Raw genomic sequence first — 23,552 nt, 5'->3', positions numbered from 1 at the left:
CTTAGACGCTTATTACAAATATGAACTCAAATAAAGCAGAAAATACAACAAAATATCAGTTAAGCAAAGAAATAACACTTAAAACATGTACCTCGCTCCGCATTCCAAGGGCTGCAAATTGTTAATTTCGCTAGAGTCCGGTATCACGCTGCTTCACGCTTCATTGAGAGCTGCCTACTGGGACATGTGCACCACAAAAACCGGTCTGAGCTGGAAGTGCAGCTTGCCGCTAACTAAACAACAGAGCCCTCTACTGGACGCTACACGTAGCTGTTCAGGCTTAGATCAATAAACAAAACTGGACATTTACACTCCCACCAAATCATGTATAACAAACAACATTCTTTACATGATTTCCAGCTTTAACATATGGACATTACTACAAGAACGAACACAATTTCAAATACATCATCAATAAACTTTCGCAAAAATACGCCTGATGTGACAATATTGATTGAAACATCAATTAGTTATTTTCTAATAGAACTACAAGCTTTTGAACAGGTCGCTCAACTACGTGAGGTTTGTGTGCTGTTCCCTGCTTCTTTATTAAGCCTCGATCACCAACTTGAAGCTTGACTCTGCAGACCAAACCGTCATCTTCTTCTGGTGCTTCAACCACTCGAGCCAGTTGCCACTGATTTCTGGGAAGCATGTCTTCTTTGATAATGACTATGTCATTGACTTTAAGATTTCGACGTGGTATGTGCCATTTCTGTCTCGTAGATATGTTCAGAAGGTACTCTCTTTTCCATCTACTCCAAAACTGCTCAGTGAGATACTGGACTCTGCGCCAACGTTTCCTTGCATATAAGTCCTCTTTCACAAACTTTCCTGGTGGAGGCAGTGCAACCTTTGATTTCATCAATATTAGGTGATTTGGAGTTAGAGGTTCAGGAGATTTAGGATCATTGATTCCATCGACGCTCAGTGGTCGACCATTAACGATAAACATCGCCTCATAGAATAGAGTTCTTAGAGAGCTGTCATCCAGCCTGCCTTGGCATTGAGCAATGGTGGCATTGAGAACATTGCGGATGGTTCGAATCTGTCGTTCCCACACACCCCCAGCATGGCTAGCAGATGGGGCATTGAAGACGAACTCACACTGTTTATTGGCAAGGAATGCTTCTAAGGCATCTGTGTCACATTGTTTAAGAGACTCTCTTAGCTCATTTTTGGCTCCAATAAAGTTTGTACCCTGGTCACTGTACAACTTACAAACAGCTCCTCTTAAGCTAATGAAACATCTCAGAGCGTTGATGAAAGAGTCAGTAGAAAGATCCTCAAGCATCTCAATGTGGACTGCACGTGAGGAAAGACAAGTAAAGAGGAGTCCGTATCTTTTATGCTCTTTGCGACCTTGTTTTGTGACAAATGGTCCGAAACAGTCCATTCCACAATACATGAAAGGATCTGAGATTTCAACTCGTTCCTTTGGAAGTTCAGACATGCGTTGTTCTTCTGGTGAACGTCTTAGTTTTCGACATTGAACACATTTGCTTATTAGTTTTGCAACTTCCTTGCTCCCACCAATCACCCAAAATCCGTTCGATCTGATTTCCATGAGAGTTTGGCTTCTACCTTGATGACAAATCTGTGCATGAAAATGAGCAATGATCAACTTTGTAATGTGATGGTCTTTAGGGAGGATGATGGGGTGCTTAAGTCCCTGACAGAGTGTTGACTTCTTCAGTCTTCCTCCAACACGGAGAAGTCCTTGATCTAGTACTGGATGTACTCTAAAGAGGGGACTTGAACTCGGAAGGTTATCTCCCACCTTCAACACTTCCATCTCTTGAGAAAAGGCCTGCTGCTGAAGGAGCTTTATTATTGTGTCAGCAGCTGTTTTCCGTTCATCTACTGTTACAAAGTTTCCATACTGGGCTTTGCTGGATCTCAATCTTTTTATCCTTGCAACCACTTTAAGGAGCATTGACCAGCTTGAAAACCTTGACAAACGGCTGAGGATATTGTCTTGTTCACTTGTTTGAGTTGTGAGAGCTTTGACTGCTTTGACTTCTGGATCCCCTACTAACAACACAGCTGAGGGGCTGGGTGCATATGAAATGTCATGTTCCCACAGAAACTTTGGACCAGACAACCAACATGTTGACATGATTTCTGATGCACTGAGCCCTCTAGAGGCGTAATCTGCAGGATTCTGAGCTGTGTCAATGTAGTGCCACTGTTTGGGATCTGTAGTTTGCCTAATTAACTGAACACGGTTGGCAACGAAGACGTGGAACCGTCGTGCCTCATTGTTAATACAAGCTAAGACTACTTGGGAGTCAGTCCAAAAGAACTCTTCATTAATGCACATCTGAAGCTCTGCTTTTAGCATGCTGCTCATTCTGGCTGATGTGACTGCGGCTGAGAGTTCTAATCGTGGGATACTTGTCACCTTGGTAGGTGCGACTCTTGCCTTAGCCATAACAAGACTACAGTGGACCTTCTCGTTGCTGAGGTACCTAATATAGGAGCATGCACCATATCCTAAATCACTAGCATCACAAAAGTGGTGCAGTTCCACCTTTACAATGTCTGTTAGTTCTGGTGGGTGGTAACATCTAGGCACTGCAACCGATTTTAGTCTTTCCAACCAATCTTTCCAGTCCTCCCACCGTGAACGTAAGTTGTCAGGAAGGGGGTCATCCCATTCAATGCCTCTGCGACACAGTTCCTGTAGGATACCTTTGCCTCTTAAGGTGAAGGGAGCTACGAACCCTAGTGGGTCGTACAGGGATGAGATCACTGACAGTATGCTCCGGCGAGTGGGAGGTTGGTCCTTAGTGTTTATTTTGAAACTGAAAGTGTCATTTTTGATTGACCACTGGATGCCGAGCACATGGCCTTTCAGCTGTTGTGTCAGGTTTGAGATCGAGCGGTTCTGTGGTGTCTGCTCTGTCTGAGGGTTCCAGCTGGGAAAGCGCATCACTTTGGTTTGAGTTGAACTTGTGCAGATGTAGACCGCCAAGTCTACAAAGTGCTTGTCTTTCGGTGATGAGTTCTTGTGCCTCTTTAACTGATGGGACACTAGTTAGACCATCGTCTACATAAAAGTTCTGTTCAACAAACTCTGAGGCCTTAGGATAGTCTGCTCTGTACTGTTGTGCCAAATATTTCAGGCCGAAATTAGCACATCCAGGGGATGAACTGGCACCGAATAGATGTACAGCCATTCTGTACTCTCTGGGTTCTTTGTCTAATTGTCCATCCTGCCACCACAGAAATCTCAGATAGTTGCGCATGTCTGGACAAACAGAGAACTGGTGGAACATTCTCTCGATATCACAGATTATGGCTACATTTTCCTTTCTGAAACGACAGAGTACCCCCACCAATGAGTTGATCATATCTGGACCTGTGAGAAGAGTGTCGTTTAATGAGACACCGAGAAATTTTGCTGAACAGTCAAAGACGACTCTTAGCTTGGCTGGTTTTTTCGGGTGATATACCCCATGGTGTGGGATGTACCATGCAGTCTTGCCTTCAGACAAAGGAGGGGCTAATTCTGCATCACCACTGCTGATAATGTCTCTCATAAAGGAACAGTAATGTTCATGATACTGTTTATCAGCCCTTAGCCTTTTCTTCAGGTGTTGCAGTCGGACTGTGGCTAGCTTCTTATTGTTGGGAAGCGCTGGTGGATCATTGCCCTTGAAGGGAAGCGGCATCTCATAGTGCCCACCTGGTCTTTGTTTTATTGTATCACTGAGGATTTGTATGAAGCGAACATCGTCCTGTGATACATACTTATCCTCATAGTTTCTCTCATTAAAGTCAGTCTCTAGGACTTTGAGTACATCTGTGGCTGATGGTATGGGCATTTCTTTGACTGTGATCCTGTGCACGTAACTCTGGTTACCTTCTCTGTCTAGGTGAGGATTACCAGAACCAATAATACTCCATCCTAGTAGGGTTCTTTGTGCGAAAAGTTCGTTTATTTTGCCTGTGACGATCTCTAGGGGGGCTAGTGTTGATGGGCAGTCATAACCAATCAATAGACCTACTTCACAGTTCTGTAATGGCTGTAACTTGTTAGCTAAGCCTTCAAGGTGTGGCCACTGAAGTGCAGTTTCCTTGGTAGGGATATGAGACTTGTCAACTGGGATAAAGTCACGAGAGTAGGCTTGTTCTATTCGGACACGAGTCTCAGAATCAAACCCACGCACCTGTAAGTTGTTGGCAAGTTTACTTGCAACGACTGTGTCGACGGAAGTCATGGTGCTAAGCTTTAACTGCACTGGTTGGGCGTCTACATTTAGTTCTAAGGCCAAATCCTCTAAAATAAATGATGAGTCACTCTGGGTGTCAAGCAGGGCATATGTAAGTATTTCTTTCTCAGGCTCAGATGCAACTGACACAAATACTGGTACTATGCTGGATGTGGAAGATGGTTTCCTTGTTAGTACATGAGTCATAACATTATGCACTTCCTTGTTTGCACCTTCATCTGGGGATTTAGAATCCTCAGTTTTCCTTTCTTTAGGTTCATTCACTCTTTCTGTGTGTAGACAGGTGGGGTGACGCCGACCACACTTACTACAGGAGTGACGTCCTCTGCATTCTTTGGTTACATGACCCCTTCTCAAACACCCAAAGCAGAGACGATTTTCTTGAATGAAAACTTTCTTGTCATCACTAGTTTTTGCTGCAAAAGCAGGACACTTAGCAATGCCGTGCGATTCTTCTTTGCAAAACAAACATGGGGGTTTAGGTCTAGAAGTAGATACTGGGATTGGTGGAGACTTTGGTTGGATGGTAGTACTGAGTGCCTTCGCTCTTTTAACGTGCCGCTCTTCTGATGCCCTTTCGTTTATTAGGAATGGTGAGGCAACAGGATTGCAAACTACTTTAGCTTCATTTTGTATGAACTTTGTAAAGCGAGCGAAGTTGGGGTAGTCTTGGCTTTTGTCTAGCTCCTCCACCACAATGCGGCTCCATCTCTGCACTATCCACTCAGGCAGTTTTCTTAGAAGCTTGTGATTTTCCTCACAATCATTAAGGATCTCTAGGCCTTTGACTTGAGGGATAGCCTCTGCGCAGCTTTGGAGAAAATCTGCAAACTCCCTCAGTGCATTAGGATCATTGGCAGCTATTTTAGGCCATTTTGTGAGTTTAGCCCTAAAGGCTCTTTGGATAACAAATGGGCTGCCATACCTTTCCTCTAAAACGCTCCAAATGCCTGCGTATGCCTGCTCACTGTTGCGGAAGAAATATCCCTCTACTGCCTTTCGTGCTTCACCTGCAAGATAGCTCTTTAGATACAACATTTTCTCACACACAGATAAAGGTTTGTCACCAATTAGTGCCATAAAGGATACCTTCCAATCCATAAACTTTAGGGGGTCGCCACTAAAGATGGTGGGCTCGGGTACAGGAAGCCTGTTTAGGGTAAGAGAGCTGGCAAGGGCTTGAACTAAGCTAAGTTCTTCACGTTCTGGAGTAGTATTGTGAGGTCTAAATGTCGGTGCTCGTGGATTTAAAGAGAGCCGTGGTGCGTTGTTGGGGAGATTTGCGGAATTTTCTAAGTTGTAGCAGGACACTTGATCATGGCTTTCAATGTCATTTTGAGCGCTAAGGGCTCTTACTCGTGCAGCTGCTACTTTCACTTCACTGTCTGCCTTTAACTGTTGAAGTTTAGGCTTTTCCTCCTCCAACTTTGCCTTTGATTCCACTTCCTTTATTTTCCACTCATTTTCCATTTGGCTGATCTTGGTTTCCTGTGCCAATATTTCTTGCGTGGCCTTTGCTTGTTCCACTTTGGCTGCAAGTTCAGCTTCTGCTTCCACCTCACGACTGCCAGTAGAATCTGCCTTTGAGCGTGCAACTGAACCCTCTGGGAACGACGTTTCAGTTTTTGTATCACCAAACACAGAACCATAGTCCCTTTTGTTTAACATCACTCGTACTCTTTCCTTTTCAAGGCGATCGTTAAAGAGCTGATCGATATTTTCCTGTCGTTTAGCAACAACTTCACAAATGTCAGTTGTAAGCACTGCACAAGCATCCATTCGCTTAACAATGTCTGGCGTCATGGATTGGCTGCGGCGAATGGGTTCATAATGCTGTTGTACTACAGCGTGCTTGTCTCTTATGTCATGACTGGCATTGTTTAGCTCTTCAGTTGAGCAGAAAGTTTTCAGCTTTGTTCTGATTTCTTTAGCTGCCTTCTTCCAAGTGTCATAAGCTTTGTTAAATGCCTTCTCATTTTTCTTTGCCTCATATTCCTGCATTTCTTTACCTTTTTCAGTTAAATGCCTTTCACGATTGCTGGATCTTACTCCTTGTTGCTCTGAGTCATCGGCTTCTTCAGCAGGGTTCAACATTTTGTTACTGCAATGTGTATGTTGCTCTATGCGATAACGTCTGGACTTAAACTTACGTGAGTGTTACTTTTGGAAACAATGCTCACATCAGACGTTTACATCACATAAATAAACAGATTAGCATCCACATATTAGACAAAATGTAACTGTAAATACTGCTGATACACCATAACGTTGCTTTGAAGAAGAATAAACCCATACAATTTAAAGATTGTAATTACTCAGTGCAATGCAGTATACCTTTAAGGCTGTAACAACAAAAATATTTAAGGCAAGTAACTCTGAATTAGTGTGCAGACATTTTAACTTTGTTATCAGCAAAGTCCTTAATGGGCATAATACCTGCACCTTTGTAAAGTGACCATCAGAGTTCAAAGTGGAGGTAGGCGACGAAGCAAAGATGATCTTGACTGGTGTAGAAATCTCTCACAGCTGACACCCACCTCGTGGCACGGGCTGCACTCATCTGGCACGGGAGCTAGCAAGAAGCCTTCATTCAGCGATCGAGTTTTCACTGTAGCAGTCCCTCGGACCAAGGAATAAATAGAGAGAGCCTCGACGGGTGCAGTAATTTTTACTTTGAGATTCATTCAGAATCTAACAGTGCTGAGGTGCACCAATGCACCGTGAAAACTAAACAGAAACACAAAATACATTTTCTTAGACGCTTATTACAACTATGAACTCAAATAAAGCAGAAAATACAACAAAATATCAGTTAAGCAAAGAAATACAATTTAAAACATGTACCTCGCTCCGCATTCCAAGGGCTGCAAATTGTTAATTTCGCTAGAGTCCGGTATCACGCTGGTTCACGCTTCATTGAGAGCTGCCTACTGGGACATGTGCGCCACAAAAACCGGTCTGAGCTGGAAGTGCAGCTTGCCGCTAACTAAACAACAGAGCCCTCTACTGGACACTACGCCTAGCTGTTCAGGCTTAGATCAATAAACAAAACTGGACATTTACATGTTCTTTGGGGACAACGGGTCATCATTCCACCAGTTTACCAACAGAAAGTGCTGGAAGACCTGCATCATGAACATCCAGGTATCTGTCGTATGAAAGCACTCGCTCGCAGTTACCTGTGGTGGCCAGGCTGTGATGGTGATATACAAGAACTGGTTCAAAGCTGCTCAGTCTGTCAGGCTGTACAGAAGTCACCACCCGTTGCACCACTCCATCCGTGGAAGTGGCCTGAGAGAGTTTGGCAACGGATTCACATTGATTTCGCTGAAAAAGGCAAGCAGTACTTTTTAGTTGTCATTGACAGTCATTCAAAATGGTTGGAAGTGTTCCCTATGCCATCCATTACCTCACACAACACCATTGAGGTTTTGAGAGGGTTATTTGCTTCATATGGACTTCCAGAAGAGCTTGTTTCAGACAATGGACCTCAACTTGTGTCAAAGGAATTCAATCAGTTTTTGGAGTTAAATGGAATCAGACACACAGCTGTTCCTGCCTATCATCCTGCATCAAACGGGGCAGCAGAGAGGTCAGTTCAAATCCTGAAACGATCCCTGATGAAGAATGTGCTGGAAGCAGATGGTAAGGCCAGATTGCCACTCAGTCATCGTTTGGCAAACTTCCTTATCATGTATTGCAGTACACCGCACACTGTGACGGGTCGTACACCAGCAGAGTTGTTCCTGAAACGTCAGATCCGGACTCGCTTCAGCCTGCTGAAACCTGAACTAAGCAGACACATTGAACAGAAACAGTCTGAGCAGAAGCGACACCATGATTACAAAACCCAACCTGTTCGTGTTTTTTCGGAGGGAGACGCTGTGCGTATCCGAAACTTCAGGGGGGGGGAAACAAAATGGACTCAGGGAACGGTTCTGAAGAAAATGGGAAGTGTTACTTACCTGATACAAGAGGGACAGAGAACACGCACAATACCATGGAGACAGACTGTGGAGAAACCCCCAGTTATATTTTCACCGGTTTCGGAGGGACGGCCAGAAGTGATTATGGACGGTGTTGTTCCAGAGATACCACCAAGTCCACCTGGGATTTTAACATCACACCCCTTACCTCCTGAACCACCTAAACAGACAACCGATGAACCACCAGTATCCACCCCAGAAACCACCCAAAGCCCATCTGTGGAACGCAGATACCCAGAGAGACGCAGAGTTCCCCCAAAGAGACTGAATCTTTGAAAATGTAGAGTTATGTTTTAGCTATTTACTGCCAGTTATTTTAGAAGTGAACAGTTTAATAATAAAAGTAATGGCTACATTTGTTCTTTGTTCGTAAGGGCCACAGAATATTTCTTTTGGTGGGGGCAGTGAAATACATTTAAAGGGTTGCTTATTTCAATTACAAATCTAAAAGGGGAGGAATGTAATAGAGTGAATTGTTGCCCCCCAGTGGTAAAATACAGAAGTGCCCATTACAGGGCTAGTTCTTGGTTGACCAATATATAACAACAAAAAAGGGTAGTTTCTGCACGCTAAGAAAACAACAAGTTAGTGTGTGATGTCCTGGGCCCTATTTCAGGAAGCCGGTTTAGAAAACTCAGAGTGAAAAACGATACTCAGGGTTAACATGCAAATTGCGCGGAAAAAAAGTAACACAGCCTCAGCTGCAAAAGAAAGGGAGCATGCATGGCAAAACAAAGCCGACAGAGTCAATGCGTGAGTGTTAATTTAAACATTGATCGAGGGATTTCCACCCATTTAACACGTTATTTTATTTTATTATATTTTATTTTATTTTTTATTTTATACATTTGATTTTGTGATATGATTTGAGCGCAGGTGCAACCCAATAGGCCCCAAACGTTCCTGGTAGCAAGTAAAAATGAAATATAAAAATATAGTCCAAACAGGTAAGGTGTAATTGTATTATGAGCCATAGTGCTTGGTCTGTTTGTCCTATGTAAATCAATTGCAGTTAGAGGCTACATTAATTTTCTTTCTGTAAGCACTTATTGAAATTATCTGAGCACATTACAAGTACATATTTGCTTACTCTGTATGCTCAAACGTGACCCGTTATAGCCAACAGAAAAAAAAGCGGAGGCCTGAAAAACAGGTGGGGGTCCTCCACCACCACCACTCACAGAGGCTGAGCAGTTGGCTTCCACATTTGTGATAATGTTGGCAGCATCACATATGATCTTCACAGTGCAGAGAACACAAATTAGCATCCATTACTATAGTGAAATAATTTGTTAGTTTGAAATGCTACAGGGAACTATGCACCTGTACATTAATGCTGTGGAAAGACTTCCTGTTCACATAGTCTCCTTCATTTACTGAAGGAGCAATGATTGGAATGTGAGTGCCATCTATACAGCCAATCACGCCTGGGAACCGTGAGAATAAATGTAAAATTTAAGTAGTAGTTCAAGTATCACCACATCATGAATTAAGTTTTGTTCATCCTGCTACCTGCAATTTTGTGGCATCCCTCTTTGATAAATCTTGTGGGTCTATGACCGGGGAACACCACAAACGAGTACAGGAGACGTTTCAGTGCAACTGTAACATTCCTGACTGCCCGACAGACGGTAGCCTTGGAAACGTGCTCAGCGTCACCAATATTATACAGAAAGCTCCCGTTTGCAAAAAACCGAAGTGCAATACAAATAATATGTACAGAACTGAGAGAATGTCCGCGATGTGTCACATGAGCAATATTAGGCCTGAGGATGTTATTCAAATGAATTATAGATTGTGCTGAAAAACGGTAACATTCACACAGAAAATAATCAGGAAATGATAAAATGTCCAAACGCGCTCTAATCGCTCTCTCCCGGCGGAGAGCTCTGCGGAGAATTTGGGCTTCAAGATCTACTGGCTCTTCAAGGAAGGGGCACGCCATGTCTGACACTTCCTACTGTCAGGTTTCCGACAAAGAGGCGGAGACAGTCAGGGTTAGTTGTGGTAAACCTGCTAGGGGGCAGGTTAGCTTCACGGAGTGTGTTGTCATAGTGACTCACTCAGGCTTCATCTGAACTCGCTTTGTGAAACCGAAAACCCGGAGTTTTCGTTAACTCACGGTATACTTACTCAGAGTTTGCACTAAACCGGCTTTCTGAAACAGGGCCCTGCTGTTCAATAAAGGCACCTATCCACGTCCTTCTGTCCTGATCTTTTCAAAGAGCCTAACCCAGAATATCACACGGGCCATGTTAAACTGCGGAGCTTTTGAGTTTTCGGGACACGGTGAGGCCGTGGCGCCACGGCGAATTTCTATGATTTGCCATGAAAATCTTATTGCCTCTCACTCTGTCATACATTGTCCGACCTGGACCAAAGAGCACACATATGATAAGGCTTCAGCCCTGAAACATCTGCAACCTCAAATTTCTCCAGGAAAGAGTTTTTGGGTTTTTTTGCCTGTCCCGTTTGGATCTTTAGCCATCAGAATTGTTGCCTGAAGGCCAAGAAAGATGCCAAGCGGCTTTACTTTACCAATTGGATCATCGTAGCCTTGCCATATTTGTCCATTTGATTGACCTTCATTATAATTATGTATTTATTTTATTTTTGGTTGTTACAGACGGGACAGACATGACTGGGGGATAGGACAGGGAGAAAGAATGAAAGAGAGAGGGAGAGAAAGAGTTTTTATTTATTTTTACCTGGATCACCTGTTGAGAAAGAAAGAAGAAAACAAGCAGAAGAAGACGAGAGCAATAGAATAAACAACATCATGATGATCTATGTGAATATAACAGTAAATAGTAAATATTAAACCTTATTGTGCAGCAGTAAGATCGACAGCGCACAGTGTGCTTTGAGGTAGGAGCCAAAAAGGGTGTAGTTTGTGTGTGTGAGTCCCCGTGTGTACACCTGTGAACGCGCTTGTTTTTAAAAGGCTTCTTCATGTAAGTAAATAAAAGCCTTGTTGAGAATTAAAGTGTTTCTCACCTGTGAGAATCTAGAGGGCTTTTAATTTGAAAGAGTTTGTATAAACCAGGGGTGGGCAATTCATTTTCGCAAGGAGGCACATTTGAAAACGAGACTGTTGTGGAGGGCCTTTCCAACAAGCTGAACTCAAACTCACACTCACGCTGCTGTGGGTTGCATGTTTTTATTACACAATTTTATTCAAGTTTCAAGCTGATGTTTGACGTTCACGTCCAATCACAGTTTTCATTTGGGTGATAGAAAAGTAACAAACGTCCATGTCAGTAATGTTGTCATTAGTGAAATACAAAGCAGTCAGTTTCCATCCATCAAATGAACAAACAGCAGACATGCTGTCCTTCATGTATAATATGATTTCTTCATTTTCCAGGTGGTAACTATGACGACTAAGAAGCTGCTCATTGAAACACTGAACCAGTTGAGTCCAGAGGACTTTGCTGAGTTCAAGTCACTCATTGAACTGGAGAAAGATCTATCATCCGAGCCAAGGGGCCGACTGAAAACATCAAACACACAGGATGTAGTGGAGCTGATGGAGGAGACGTACAGAGGAGAGAGTGTGGAGGAGACCAGAAAGGCTTTAATGAAGATGAACAGGACTGATCTGGTGCAGAGATTATCAGGTATCACCTCAGGAACCACAAATAAGACAACAAAGACTTAAATATGTGAGAATACTGCACATAGTTTATCACATTCATATGAAACCAGGTGCTGACTGATAGAAAAATCTCTTGACTCTGTGTTGTGTAGTGAATGATGAACAAAGACGTTTATATTTTCGTGCTGCTTTTTATAACGTGGATTAGAGCAGAATATGTGCAGGTCAGGCAGGTTGGCTCATTACAGGAGGCTCAAACACAGCACACTACAAAATAATAGCAGCTTATAGCCGGTGTGCAGTGATATTATGTGACTGTTTCAGGACTTCACAATTACAACAAACCACTGAAACTCTTCTTATTAACAGTTAGACAGTTACAGAGGTGACGTGCTCTGTAAAGTCGTAAGCTGGAGAGGAAATGGAGTGTCACAAATCTAGAGGATCATCATTTAGCCTGGAGAAATAGTTTGCTGCTTTATAAGAAAGCCCTCCGCAAAGCCAGAACATCTTACTATTCATCACTGATTGAAGAAAATAAGAACAACCGCAGGTTTCTCTTCAGCTCTGTAGCCAGGCTGAGAAACAGTCAGAGCTCTGTTGAGCCAACCATCCCTTTAACGTTAACTAGTAATGACTTCATGAACTTCTTCACAAATAAAATTTTTATCATTAGAGAAAGAATTACCAATAATCATCCCACAGATGTAATATTATCTACAGCTACTCTTAGTACCATTGATGTTAAGTTAGACTCTTTTTCTCCAATTGATCTTTCTGAGTTAACTTCAATAATTACTTCCTCCAAACCATCAACGTGTCTTTTAGACCCCATTCCTACAAAACTGCTCAAAGACGTCCTGCCATTAATTAATTCATCAATTAATGAATTAATTGGAGTGGCACAAATAGTTTTTGTGGCATCCGATTTGATGCAGAACAGCAGATTGTTCTGTAAATAGTGTGAAATGTTTGTTTAAAAAAAACCCTTGGCAGTATTTTTAGGTAAACAGCTGCAAAAAAACTTTGTTGTTTGCAAAACTGAGTAACTTTTTTGAAGAAGTAACTATATAATTAGTTGTCCAGCATTGGTCATTATTTACTGTATTTTGCAGACAGAGTTACAGACTCTCTCCCAGACCACAGACTCATAATACAAGTCAGAGATTTATAAATAATAATAATAATAATAATAATTGTGTTTTCAAAATTGGATTTATAGTTATTTTTACTTCCAATAGTGTTAACATACTACACAGGGCATGAATGATATTTTTTTTACATTTTCATTGTAAGTGGGCTAAAGCAGTTAATTACAAGCAGTCTAACATAAATGTAAATGCTGTAATTTGATTATTTTTGATAAACCATGTAACTTGGATGGATTCGATGCTGGCGTGACCACAGTGCACACGTCTGCTGTTGCTCACAGTGGTCCAAGGGATCCCTCAGGGAGTTTGTGTGTTTGCTCAGACACAAGAAAAATTAGAGGGAACATTGATGGTTTGGAGGAAGTAATTATTGAAGTTAACTCAGAAAGATCAATTGGAGAAAAAGAGTCTAACTTAACATCAATGGTACTAAGAGTAGCTGTAGATAATAATACATCTGTGGGATGATTATTGGTAATTCTTTCTCTAATGATAAAAATTTTATTTGTGAAGAAGTTCATGAAGTCATTACTAGTTAACGTTAAAGGGATGGTTGGCTCAAAAGAGCTCTGACTGTTTCTCAGCCTGGCTACAGTGCTGAAGAGAAACCTGCGGTTCCGAATGACAGTAATATCAGGAAGAAGGAACACGAGAAGCTGGAGAAATACCAAGGGCTCAGAGAAGAGCTCGAGAGGATGTGGAGGGTGAAGGTAACGGTGGTCCCCGTGGTAATCGGAACACTAGGTGCGGTGACTCCCAAGCTAGGCGAGTGGCTCCAGCAGATCCCGGGAATAACATCGGAGATCTCTGTCCAGAAGAGCGAAGTCCTGGGAACCGGCATGTGTGTGAAGTGCGGAGCAAGTAGGGGTGAGCTGCCAATTACTTTGGGAAGCCTTCTTTTCTCCTGTGTTTTTAGACCAGGGAGGTCAGACTGTGTTGTTTCTTTCTTTTCTTTTCCGTAAACAGGTCAGAGGGGAACCGAAGCCTAGGTTGAGTTTTGTTTGTTGTGTTGGCCTTAGCTCACCCTGAAATTATACACTCCCACTACCGTGAGTGCCGTTGTTGTGAATAAACTGTTGTTAAAAGTCCGATGCTGTGGCTGTTTGGGCGTGGGAAGTCACGGGACACCCCGCTCTTGTTACGGTCATTTCGAGCCGGGTCGTAACATATATGTGTGTGTGTGTGTGTGTGTGTGTGTGTGTGTGTGTGTGTGTGTGTGTGTGTATATATATGTGTGTGTGTATACGTGTGTGTGTGTGTGTGTGTGTATGTACACACACGTATACACACACACAGAAAAGTGATCAGCGATCAGAGTATCCTGTGTGTGCTCTCATTCACAAAGTTAGGCCTCTCTCTAAAATCATTATTAACGAGTTAACGAGGTTTAAGTGTCACTTTGATGTGAAATCTTTCATGTTCTAAATCCTCATAAAGCCTGATGATAAAACAGTTTCTAATCTGACTTTTTCTCTTTCTTTTCTCCTCAGACAAACAGTTTCCTCCACTGAGCCAGAGAGTGAGTAACGTCACATCAGTCGACTTCACACAGTTCAGCTTTGATTCAGTAGATGAAGACTGAAAATGATCTTCATCTTAAACACAAATCATACACATGAGATTCAAGCTGCAGCTTTGTCATGTACACATGAGTTTTATACATGATTGGTATAGAAATATTAAACCTTATTTACATTTTAAAAGCAGATTAAATTCAAGTCTTTCTGTTTATCAGTAAAGATGTGAGCAGTTAAAGCTCCCCTCTGTTTGTAAAATCAGGAGACTCACTGCAGTTTTTGTAGCTCAGTCTTTGACAGAGTTACAGTCAGGCAGTAAAACAGAGTCACAAACCTGTTCATGAAAATTAAATCCTTCAAAAAGAGGAAAAAATGAGCCAAGAAATAAAAAACCAATCCAAGCAGGTACCCACCGAGCACCAGATGTTCATGGAGGTTATTTTCTGCTCTACATCTGGTCGACCGGTCATGACCTTAAAAAGACGCAGCTTTGTGTCTGAAGGTCAAAGGTCATCTTTTCAGGTTTTTAGAAAGAATTGGATTCAAACATGAATTTATTTTTAGCACACTAAAATGTTTCTGTTGATTAACAATCAAACAGATATTTGAATGGTGCATCGCTGTCATGTGACCTCTGTTTTTACCAGGTGGAAACGATGGAGTCTCTTATTGAGCTGCTTTTGGAGACACTGGCTGATCTGAGAGGCAGCGAGCTCAGAGACTTCATCCAGATCCTGAGAAGAAAACGTGGCTCAATGAGCCCCATGAGTCTGTCTGCGATGTCAGACCTGCAGGACGTGCAGGACGTGGTGTTGTTGATGGTGAGGACTTTTGGCCAACAGTCAGTGGAGAAGATCGTGGAGGTTTTAAAGGAGATGGAGAGGACTGATCTGGCTCAGAGGCTGACAGACAGCAGCTCAGAAGCTCAAAGTAAGATAAAGACAAAACATGTTAAAATGATAAAAGTGTTTCTGCTTCAGTTCATATTAGAAACAGTCAGATTTACAGAGCAAAGAGAGCATTGTTGACGAGCAGAAAATGATGTTCAGCAGGTTTAAATGTAACTTTTTTTTGTTGTTGATCTCTGTGTATTTTTTTAAAGCTCGATTAGCTTTTATTAAACACTTATTTCCATTTTTGTTATTTTCTCTTTTTTCAGACAAACATCTGGATGAACATCTGTCTGCACTGATCCATAAAGTGTTCAGAACTCAATGAAACCGTTCCAGGAAATGGACTTTTCTAGGATGGTGGAGCGGCTGCTGAAACTAGCTGTTCCTAACCATCTAATATGGTTAATATTCTTCTATTGGTTTTTCCATTCCTCTCTGAACTTTGTGGCAGAGCTCCTGCCACAGTAAGATTGCTCTTACTGTGGCAGGGAAGTTTGACTCCATAGAATGAAAACAGTATTGTTAGCTCAAGCATGACCAAAGCACAGAAAATGAGTGTAATATATTATAATAAATAGGATATACTAAGTAGGGCTGGGCCATATTATACCGTTCACGGTAATACCGGTATAATGTTGGGCAACGATAGGAAAATGAAATATCGCGATAGAATATGAGTAAAACGCGCATGCGCAGTGCCTTTGTTTTCATACGCACATGGCCGATTGTTGAGTTGAACCAGAATTGGTTTGTAAAAATGGTGCAACTTCAGTGATGTGGAACTGGTTTGGTGTTTGTCCGTCAGATACACGACAAAGCACATTTTTTTGCAGAACATGCAAGCGGCCGTTGTTATTGTCGTATTTGTCGGACTAAGATGCTCTTAAATCTGGGAGTAATCTGGGTCCTAAACTCCGTGTGCTTCAGGTCAAACAACACTGCAGCATCACTGAGAGTTAAAAACTGTCTCAATTCTTTCATCTTTAATAAAACGATCAGCATTGCTGCTTTACCAGGTGTAACTATGAAGTTTAACTTCCAGACATCCATGAAAACAAAAGTTATTACATTTAACGGAGTTAGAAGTTAGCAGGAAGCTAGCGGAAGTTAGCTCGCTAGTTTCGCTAGTCACCTAAGCATGATATAGCATGTTCTGACTGAGAGATTTCTGAAAAAAATCAAACGTACAGACTCTGCTATCACTTCCAACATAAATGAAGACAGGAAACTAAACAGCAGTGACGTTTGTAGGGTTACTGAAGTTGGGCTAGCTGGTATATAATGATGTGCTACGTGATCGCTAGCGACACAGCTACGTTAGCATAACATAAACACAGTGAAGCTGGAGGACGAACACTAACACTTTTCCACTTATAAAAGTTAACGTTCCTGATAGTTAGAGACAAATGCAATCGCATGGCAGGATGCTGTAAACGGACCAAACTTCAGTCAGGAGAACAACTGAGATAATCCATCCACAATACGAGGTTAGTTATTAATATACTGCAACAACATGCAGCTGCCAGAGAATTCAACATTAATGAATCAATGGTACAGAAGTGAAGGAAGCAAGAAGAATGAGTTTAATAAAGTTTGATTTATCTGACTGCTTTGTTTCGCTTAATGTGCCTTATAATCCCGTGCACCTTATGGTCAGAAAAATACGTACTGCACACTGCAGTTTAATGTTGCAAAGCACCTCTTTTTAACTTCAGTGGATATTATACATGGTTATGCTCAGGATATGTCAGTACATTTCTACTGGAAATGCCTTTTGGTTAAACTTTCAGCAAGGAATTTGCATTTGTACTGTTACATTTTTATAAAGCTTTAATGTACATAAAAACCAGCTTCTTGTTTAAGTGAAAATAAATGGAAGGTTGTCTTTTTGCGCTAGTAATGTTGTGGAGTTGTATTTTGTCTCGCATCAATTATATCGTCAGTTATATCGTTATCGCAAATTTTCAAATATATATCATGATAAATATTTTTGGCCATATCGCCCTGCTCTAATACTAAGTGATCGTAGCAAAAAGAAGGCACAAGCACAATAGAGACCGAGCCTACATCAGAGGCTGGAGTCCTGGATGGTGAATGGAGAGCAGACAGAAGAGATTGAAGTCTGATGAAGCTCAGAGAGTGAAACGCTTGTTAGCAGGAGCAGAAACATGACAAAAGATACAAAAGGCTTTGATACACCACCAGCTATATGCTGACTTACCAGGACTTTAACATTTGAGTGACTTTGAACCAGGAAAAGAAAAAACATGAATGATGAGAGAAAACATGGATACAGGATGATGCTGGAACTGGATCAGATGCATGAACCATAGGCCGGTGCAGACCAGCAGTCCATTTGTGGACGAGAGAAGGTGGAAAGCTTTGAGAACCTGCTGAAGCTGCAGCTTTTGAAATATCACTGTGGAGTAGTAAAGGCAGAAATAGTAACTTACAAATATCCATACCATACCTCTCTCTTTCCCGTTGCTCTTTCTTTCTTTAACAGGATTTAAAGCTCAGATATCCAAGTGGAAAGCCAAATTTCTTTGAAGTTTACACTGAAAATCCAGATGGAAACTTCCGCCTTAAACTCACATCAAAAAAAGATCTTCAGCCAGTATGGACCTGTACAGTTCGAAAAGGTTAACTTTACATTTTCAAATTTGTCATCACTTTATTGTATTAAATGAGTACAATTACATGTTAGCTCAACATTGTCAGTAAGCTATATGTAGCAGCAATCTTCGGTCCTTCTTTGCCGCTTCTGCAGGACGTACATTTTCTGACTCGTCCTTTTCTAAGATAGTTTGTGTCTTATTCTGTAGGAAGAAACAAGGCGAATGTAAAACAGGAAACATGTTATTTATTCCACACAACACCCAAAACTACAGAGCAGATATCTCTGGTTGGAGCCCCGTTGACATTTTCCTGATATTATACCTAAAACAGCTATAAACAGTGACGGTCAGAAAAGTGTTGCTTACTTGTCCAACCTTTCATCACCACACGGTGGCCCAATGCACACCGTTTTATTACACCTACCAACAACACAATAGAACAAAGCGGGATGAATTTATAGAGCGTAATATATTAAATTACAACATAAAATATTGAAGATTAAAATGAGAAACAACACAAATTAAAGATCATAACAAAATACTTAAATATGGCCGATGGATTGGAGTAAAGTTTCTTTAAAATTTTATATTTATACGTTTTATGTTCCTTGATTATTTTCAGTCGAATACCAAAGCACTGATCAAGCACAAGGTAAGATATTTCAAATTATTTGTATAATAACTGCATTTAACATTTTACAGTAGTGAGTTTTCTTTGGTTTAAATTTCACAAGTTTACCAAAATTTGTTGTTAATCCAGAGACGTTGCTCATCCATGCCATAGCCCAATTGACTCCACTGTTAATTGTTGGTCGTATTTCATACTGCTGCAACTTGTGCCTGAGGAGGAGAGGACTTCATTTAGAATTCTGAGAATTTAAATCAGGGGTGCACACACTTTTTCAGCATGCGAGCGACTTATGAAATGACCAAGTCAAAATGATTGACCTACTATGAAAATGCAAAACATATATTTATTTATAAACATATGGAGTATTCATTCAGGCATGTTGCATAACTGTATGAACCCATATTACACAACACAACTGTATATTTTTTGATATTACCTTACTCTGATGACTTGCACTGAATGGAATCAACCAGGGATGCACAGTCTGGACGGTAGCTGCTGATAGTCAGCCTCAAGTACACTTTCAAATAATCATCAGTCACGGTGGAACGGTATTTGGACTTAATAATCTTCTGGGAAAAGGCTGACTCACATGAATAAGTGCAGCTGCAGTCAAGGAGGTAACACATTTCCTAATGTTGGGGTACTTTTCCTCTGCAAGTTCCAGAACTGTCCGTTAGCCCTGGACTTAAACTCAGCTTAGTGTCAAAATCTCATCCTCTATTTCAGAAAAATTCCGGTGAAACAGTGTATAATTCACCTGTTTTTCTTCATTGGTTCATTCGAAGACTTCTCTCCTAAGCCACTGTGAAAACTACACAGCATTAACAAAATAAACACTCAACGTAAGACACAGCACCTACAACGACACTGTACAAGAAAACAAAGATAAAATCAATAAATACCTTGTTGGCTGCATGCTGCAAAAAGGGAATTACTCCCCATTCTTCTGAGGGTTCCTTATAAGTGTCTAGTTAAAGTCCATTCCACTTAACTTTCAATAAAGAGCATTACGGCTCATTCTTGCTACCTGCTTGCAGGTGTTTTCTTAGGCTTCCAAAAAGGAGACAACAAGACTTGTAAGCAGGCTTGACCTTAAAAATAAAAGCACCATAACTTGAACTACATAAAATAACATAAATAATATACAGCTTAAACAATTTACAACGATGACATGGACCTTGACAAGATAAAGAAATGATCTAAATTATATAAACAATATCATCATGCCAAAAGCTACACAGTGTTTCAAATTTTGATGCGAGTGGATCAACCTCTGCATCTTCCCAAAAAGGGTAGCATGTGAATGTATCGACTGCATCCATTATCTCTTTCATGTGGAGCAATTTTGCGCATAACGCTTGTTGGTGTATTATGCAGCGGTAATTGAGGAAATCCGGAATAACATTGTCCTCCCTGCACCTGGCAGTGAATCCATTTGAGTGGCAAACCATCCGTGGTGATGGACACCAATTTGTATACTGGGAGCCTGGTTTTCCCAATAAATTGATTGAAAGACTGAAAAATGTTTCAGTTTGCTAGCATAATGAAAGTTAAAAAGTTTGAACATTTGTTAAGAAATTAAAAACTTTCCTTGTTATTTATTAACAGCTGCAGGATCCTCAGTGGGAGCAGCTGCTGTCAGCTCTCAGTCGGCTGGTAGGTTCATCAATATTACCTGTTCTGTGGTTTTATATAATGTGACACATAGAACGCTGATGAATCCTAGTGAACCGTCAATCACACCTTTTTCCCGCCACAATTTTACTTTTCGTTAGCTTACATACTTTGTTCTGTCTTCAAGTTTTCATTCTAAAGGAGGAGCTCTCAGTCTCTCAGCTCTCGGTGGCAGCGAGTCACTAAACTCAATCCTGCTTATATTTCTTTCTTTACAGAGATAAATATAATATTCATGTATTCAGCCCTCTGTGAATCACTTCCTTATCATGCTGGAGGGGTTTGTGAGTCCCAGGCTTTTTCCTGAACAGCTGATTTCCTCCAACAGAGTGATGATGGTTGTGTTGTCTTCTAACTTCATGAAGATTAACAATCTGAACAGCAGCCTGTTTGACAGGAAGTCCAGTATCCAGTTGCACAATGTGTTCCTGAAGACCAGAGTGACGAGTCTGCCAGTCAGCTTCACAAACAGCCTGCTGAGAGAGAGTTTGTTATATTTCACATGTATGAAGAGAGAGTGCAGGGCAGTGAAGACGACATCATCTGTGGCTGTATTCAGCTAACGACAGTTATTATTAAAGCTAACGCCTACTGGTAGATCAGCCCAGTAAATACGGTGTTTCTGTGTTTTTACTGGTTCATCTGTTTCACTTTCAGATGAATCCCAAAGAAGTGGTAAAGTACAAGGTTAGATGTTTCACATGATTTGTGTATAAAAAGGACTGCACTTTGTGTTTGGCTGTGGTGGGTTCCCTTTGGTTGCTGACCTCATATTTGAAGTACTGCAAAATGCCAGGGAATGAATGAATAAGCTCTTGTTCAACAATGGCACCAACCAGCTTTTCCAAATCTACTGATGCTGTTGACTGGACTGTCAAAATGCATAAATCGAGTCAGTTCTACTTTTACCACCAGATTTTTAGCACCAGTTAACGAATGTTTCTAGATGTTAAAGAATTCAACAGAACTTGTGGTAAAATGCCAAATATAGAACTGTACTACATAGTGCCATTTTCTGTATGAAGCTGCTGGCTCTGTGGACATGAGGACGATCAGTTTGAGATATTCTCAGATATCTATTGTTTGCAGCACTGAACTGGTGTCCCTGACTTGACTGAAGACAGGTGGGATAGAGTTTTATCCTTAATTGGGCATTTTGTGACAGAGAAAAGTTGTTTCATTTATTATGTATCATGTATTTATTTTTGTTACATCCCCACGATGAAGGTGATGATTAACAGTCTGAACAGCAGCCTGTTTGACAGGAAGTCCAGTATCCAGTTGCACAATGTGTTCCTGAAGACCAGAGTGACGAGTCTGCCAGTCAGCTTCACAAACAGCCTGCTGAGAGAGAGTTTGTTATATTTCACATGTATGAAGAGAGAGTGCAGGGCAGTGAAGACGACATCATCTGTGGCTGTATTCAGCTAGACGACAGTTATTATTAAAGCTAACGTCTACTGGTAGATCAGCCCAGTAAATACGGTGTTTCTGTATTTTCACTGGTTCATTTTTTCACTTTCAGATGAAAACCAAAGAAGTGGTAAAGTACAAGGTTAGATGTTTCACATGATTTGTGTATAAAAAGAACTGCACTTTGTGTTTGGCTGTGGTGGGTTCCCTTTGGTATGACAACATTAGTGCAGAAAGATACCGAGTTAGATTTGATTATGTACAAAGTAAAAAGAAGCACAACAATGAATCAGTCTTTAATGTTTAGCACATATCAGTGAGTTCTGTTTGGAAATAAGTAACAGAGGATGTAAGCTATGCATGGATTTAGTCTTTGATTATCAACATATGTGATGAATCTCTGCAATCTTTCCTCAGAAAACCACTTTGTGGATAAACACAGAGTGGAGCTGATCCAGAGAGTGAGCAACATCGAGCCGATTCTGGATGAGCTCCTGAAAGAAAAAGTTATCCAGCAGGAAAGTTATGACAGAATCAGAGCTCTGCAGACCTCTCAGGAAAAGATGAGGGAACTCTACAGCGGTCCCCTGAAAGCTGGCAGTGCCTCCAAAGATGTCTTCTACCAAATCCTTCAGACACACGAGAGACTCCTTCTTAATGACCTCTGCTGAAAGGACATTTGCTGAAATCCATTTTGTGTTCTACAGTGAAAGTATTTACAAAAAGGAAATGCTGACATTATGTTTCTGTGTTTCTGATATAAACATAAGAAATATCAGACTCTTTGTTTTATGCTTTAATATCATAGTGGGCGGATTTATAACACTGGTTATAATTTGGACCTGGTGACATCATACAGGCTACGAACGTTCACTCTGTTGTTAATAATTACAGGTGCTGGTTGCTGTACATCAGGGGGCCAAAACTCAAGGCACACTTTAGGTCGTGGGCCAAACAAGATAAACATTTATTGAACACACTAAAACATGTTTTTAAACATAAATATGAATAAAAACAGACAGGAATATTATTCCAGGATAAATGCACTTAAAAAAATAAACTTTAACTTTGTATTTATTTTATATTTTGCTCTCCATAAAAATATATCCTGTCAAAATTATGCAAAGTAGAAATATGAACATGCTGCCAAAAAACCCAGAAAAAATAAATGAAAGCAAACACAAGGTTGGAGCCGCATGTAGACGAGCAAAGTGCGCCGACTTTGTTCAACATTACTCGGCAACAGGGAAAGTGAGGCAGGTTGCACTGGTGCATTTGTGACAGCTTCACTTGAAATGCCTCCACCGCATCATACATGCCATGAACTGACAGGTTTCCTTGCTGAGCTCAAAAACTCTATTGAGAACTTTTATCCCAACTCAGCCAGCGGACCTCTGTATGATGAGGAATGTCGGCAAACTCTGAATCTATTTCCCACATAAAATACTGAAATTGACGCTGATTTAAACCTTTAGCTCAGATCAAATTTACGGTCTGTGTTACGGTGATCATTACATGCTCCATTTTTAGGACTTTACCACACAGCCTTTCCTGGTGTGTGATGCAGTGATATGCTGTTAACTCACCGTACAGTTCTCCTGCATCTTTACTAGATCCTACATCCTGCACAACACCAGCGCTCCATCTGTTGTCCCAGGGCAGTTTCATGTCGGTTACACTTTGAAATACCTTTTCAAACATGTCTTTTCCTGTCGTTGTCCCGTGCATTGATTTAATGTTCAATATTTACACTCCATGGATGAAGATGGTCAGCTGTGCAATGTCCATCATGTCTGTACTTTCATCCACAGCAAGAGAGTATGCAATGAA

At 41.1% G+C, this 23,552-nt stretch overlaps 2 protein-coding genes and 1 long non-coding RNA gene across 3 annotated transcripts in view; 2 read left to right on the top strand and 1 right to left on the bottom strand.

The window, feature by feature from the left end:
- Nucleotides 1-23,552, bottom strand: part of LOC309717160 (uncharacterized protein) — an 80,482-nt gene that overhangs the window by 22,901 nt on the left and 34,029 nt on the right. The window lies entirely within an intron of this gene.
- On the top strand, nucleotides 11,568-15,837 carry LOC309716579 (uncharacterized protein). The gene is made up of 4 exons (XM_082550450.1): nucleotides 11,568-11,844; nucleotides 14,464-14,492; nucleotides 15,138-15,420; nucleotides 15,650-15,837. Exons 1-4 carry the CDS (start codon nucleotides 11,601-11,603, stop codon nucleotides 15,706-15,708), a joined length of 615 nt encoding a protein of 204 aa, XP_082406576.1. The 5' UTR covers nucleotides 11,568-11,600; the 3' UTR covers nucleotides 15,709-15,837.
- LOC309717178 lies at nucleotides 17,402-21,518 on the top strand. Its single transcript, XR_014279643.1, has 3 exons — nucleotides 17,402-18,025; nucleotides 18,624-18,653; nucleotides 20,244-21,518. It is a non-coding gene; the product is annotated as an uncharacterized lncRNA (long non-coding RNA).

The sequence above is a fragment of the Aulonocara stuartgranti genome, assembly GCF_965226115.1.
Source record: "Aulonocara stuartgranti genome assembly, chromosome: 11".
Taxonomy (NCBI): domain Eukaryota; kingdom Metazoa; phylum Chordata; class Actinopteri; order Cichliformes; family Cichlidae; genus Aulonocara; species Aulonocara stuartgranti.
Note: the sequence above shows the minus strand (reverse complement) of the source record. Positions and strands in the feature narration are given on the sequence as shown.

What these genes read in the sequence shown, in the direction of transcription:
- LOC309716579 (XM_082550450.1), top strand. Translation starts at nt 11,601, where the DNA reads ATGACGACTAAGAAGCTGCTCATTGAAACACTGAACCAGTTGAGTCCA. An exon ending in TCTGGTGCAGAGATTATCAG is followed by an intron (nt 11,845 to 14,463) that starts GTATCACCTCAG and finishes TTTTCTCCTCAG; the next exon opens with ACAAACAGTTTCCTCCACTG. An exon ending in CAGCAGCTCAGAAGCTCAAA is followed by an intron (nt 15,421 to 15,649) that starts GTAAGATAAAGA and finishes CTCTTTTTTCAG; the next exon opens with ACAAACATCTGGATGAACAT.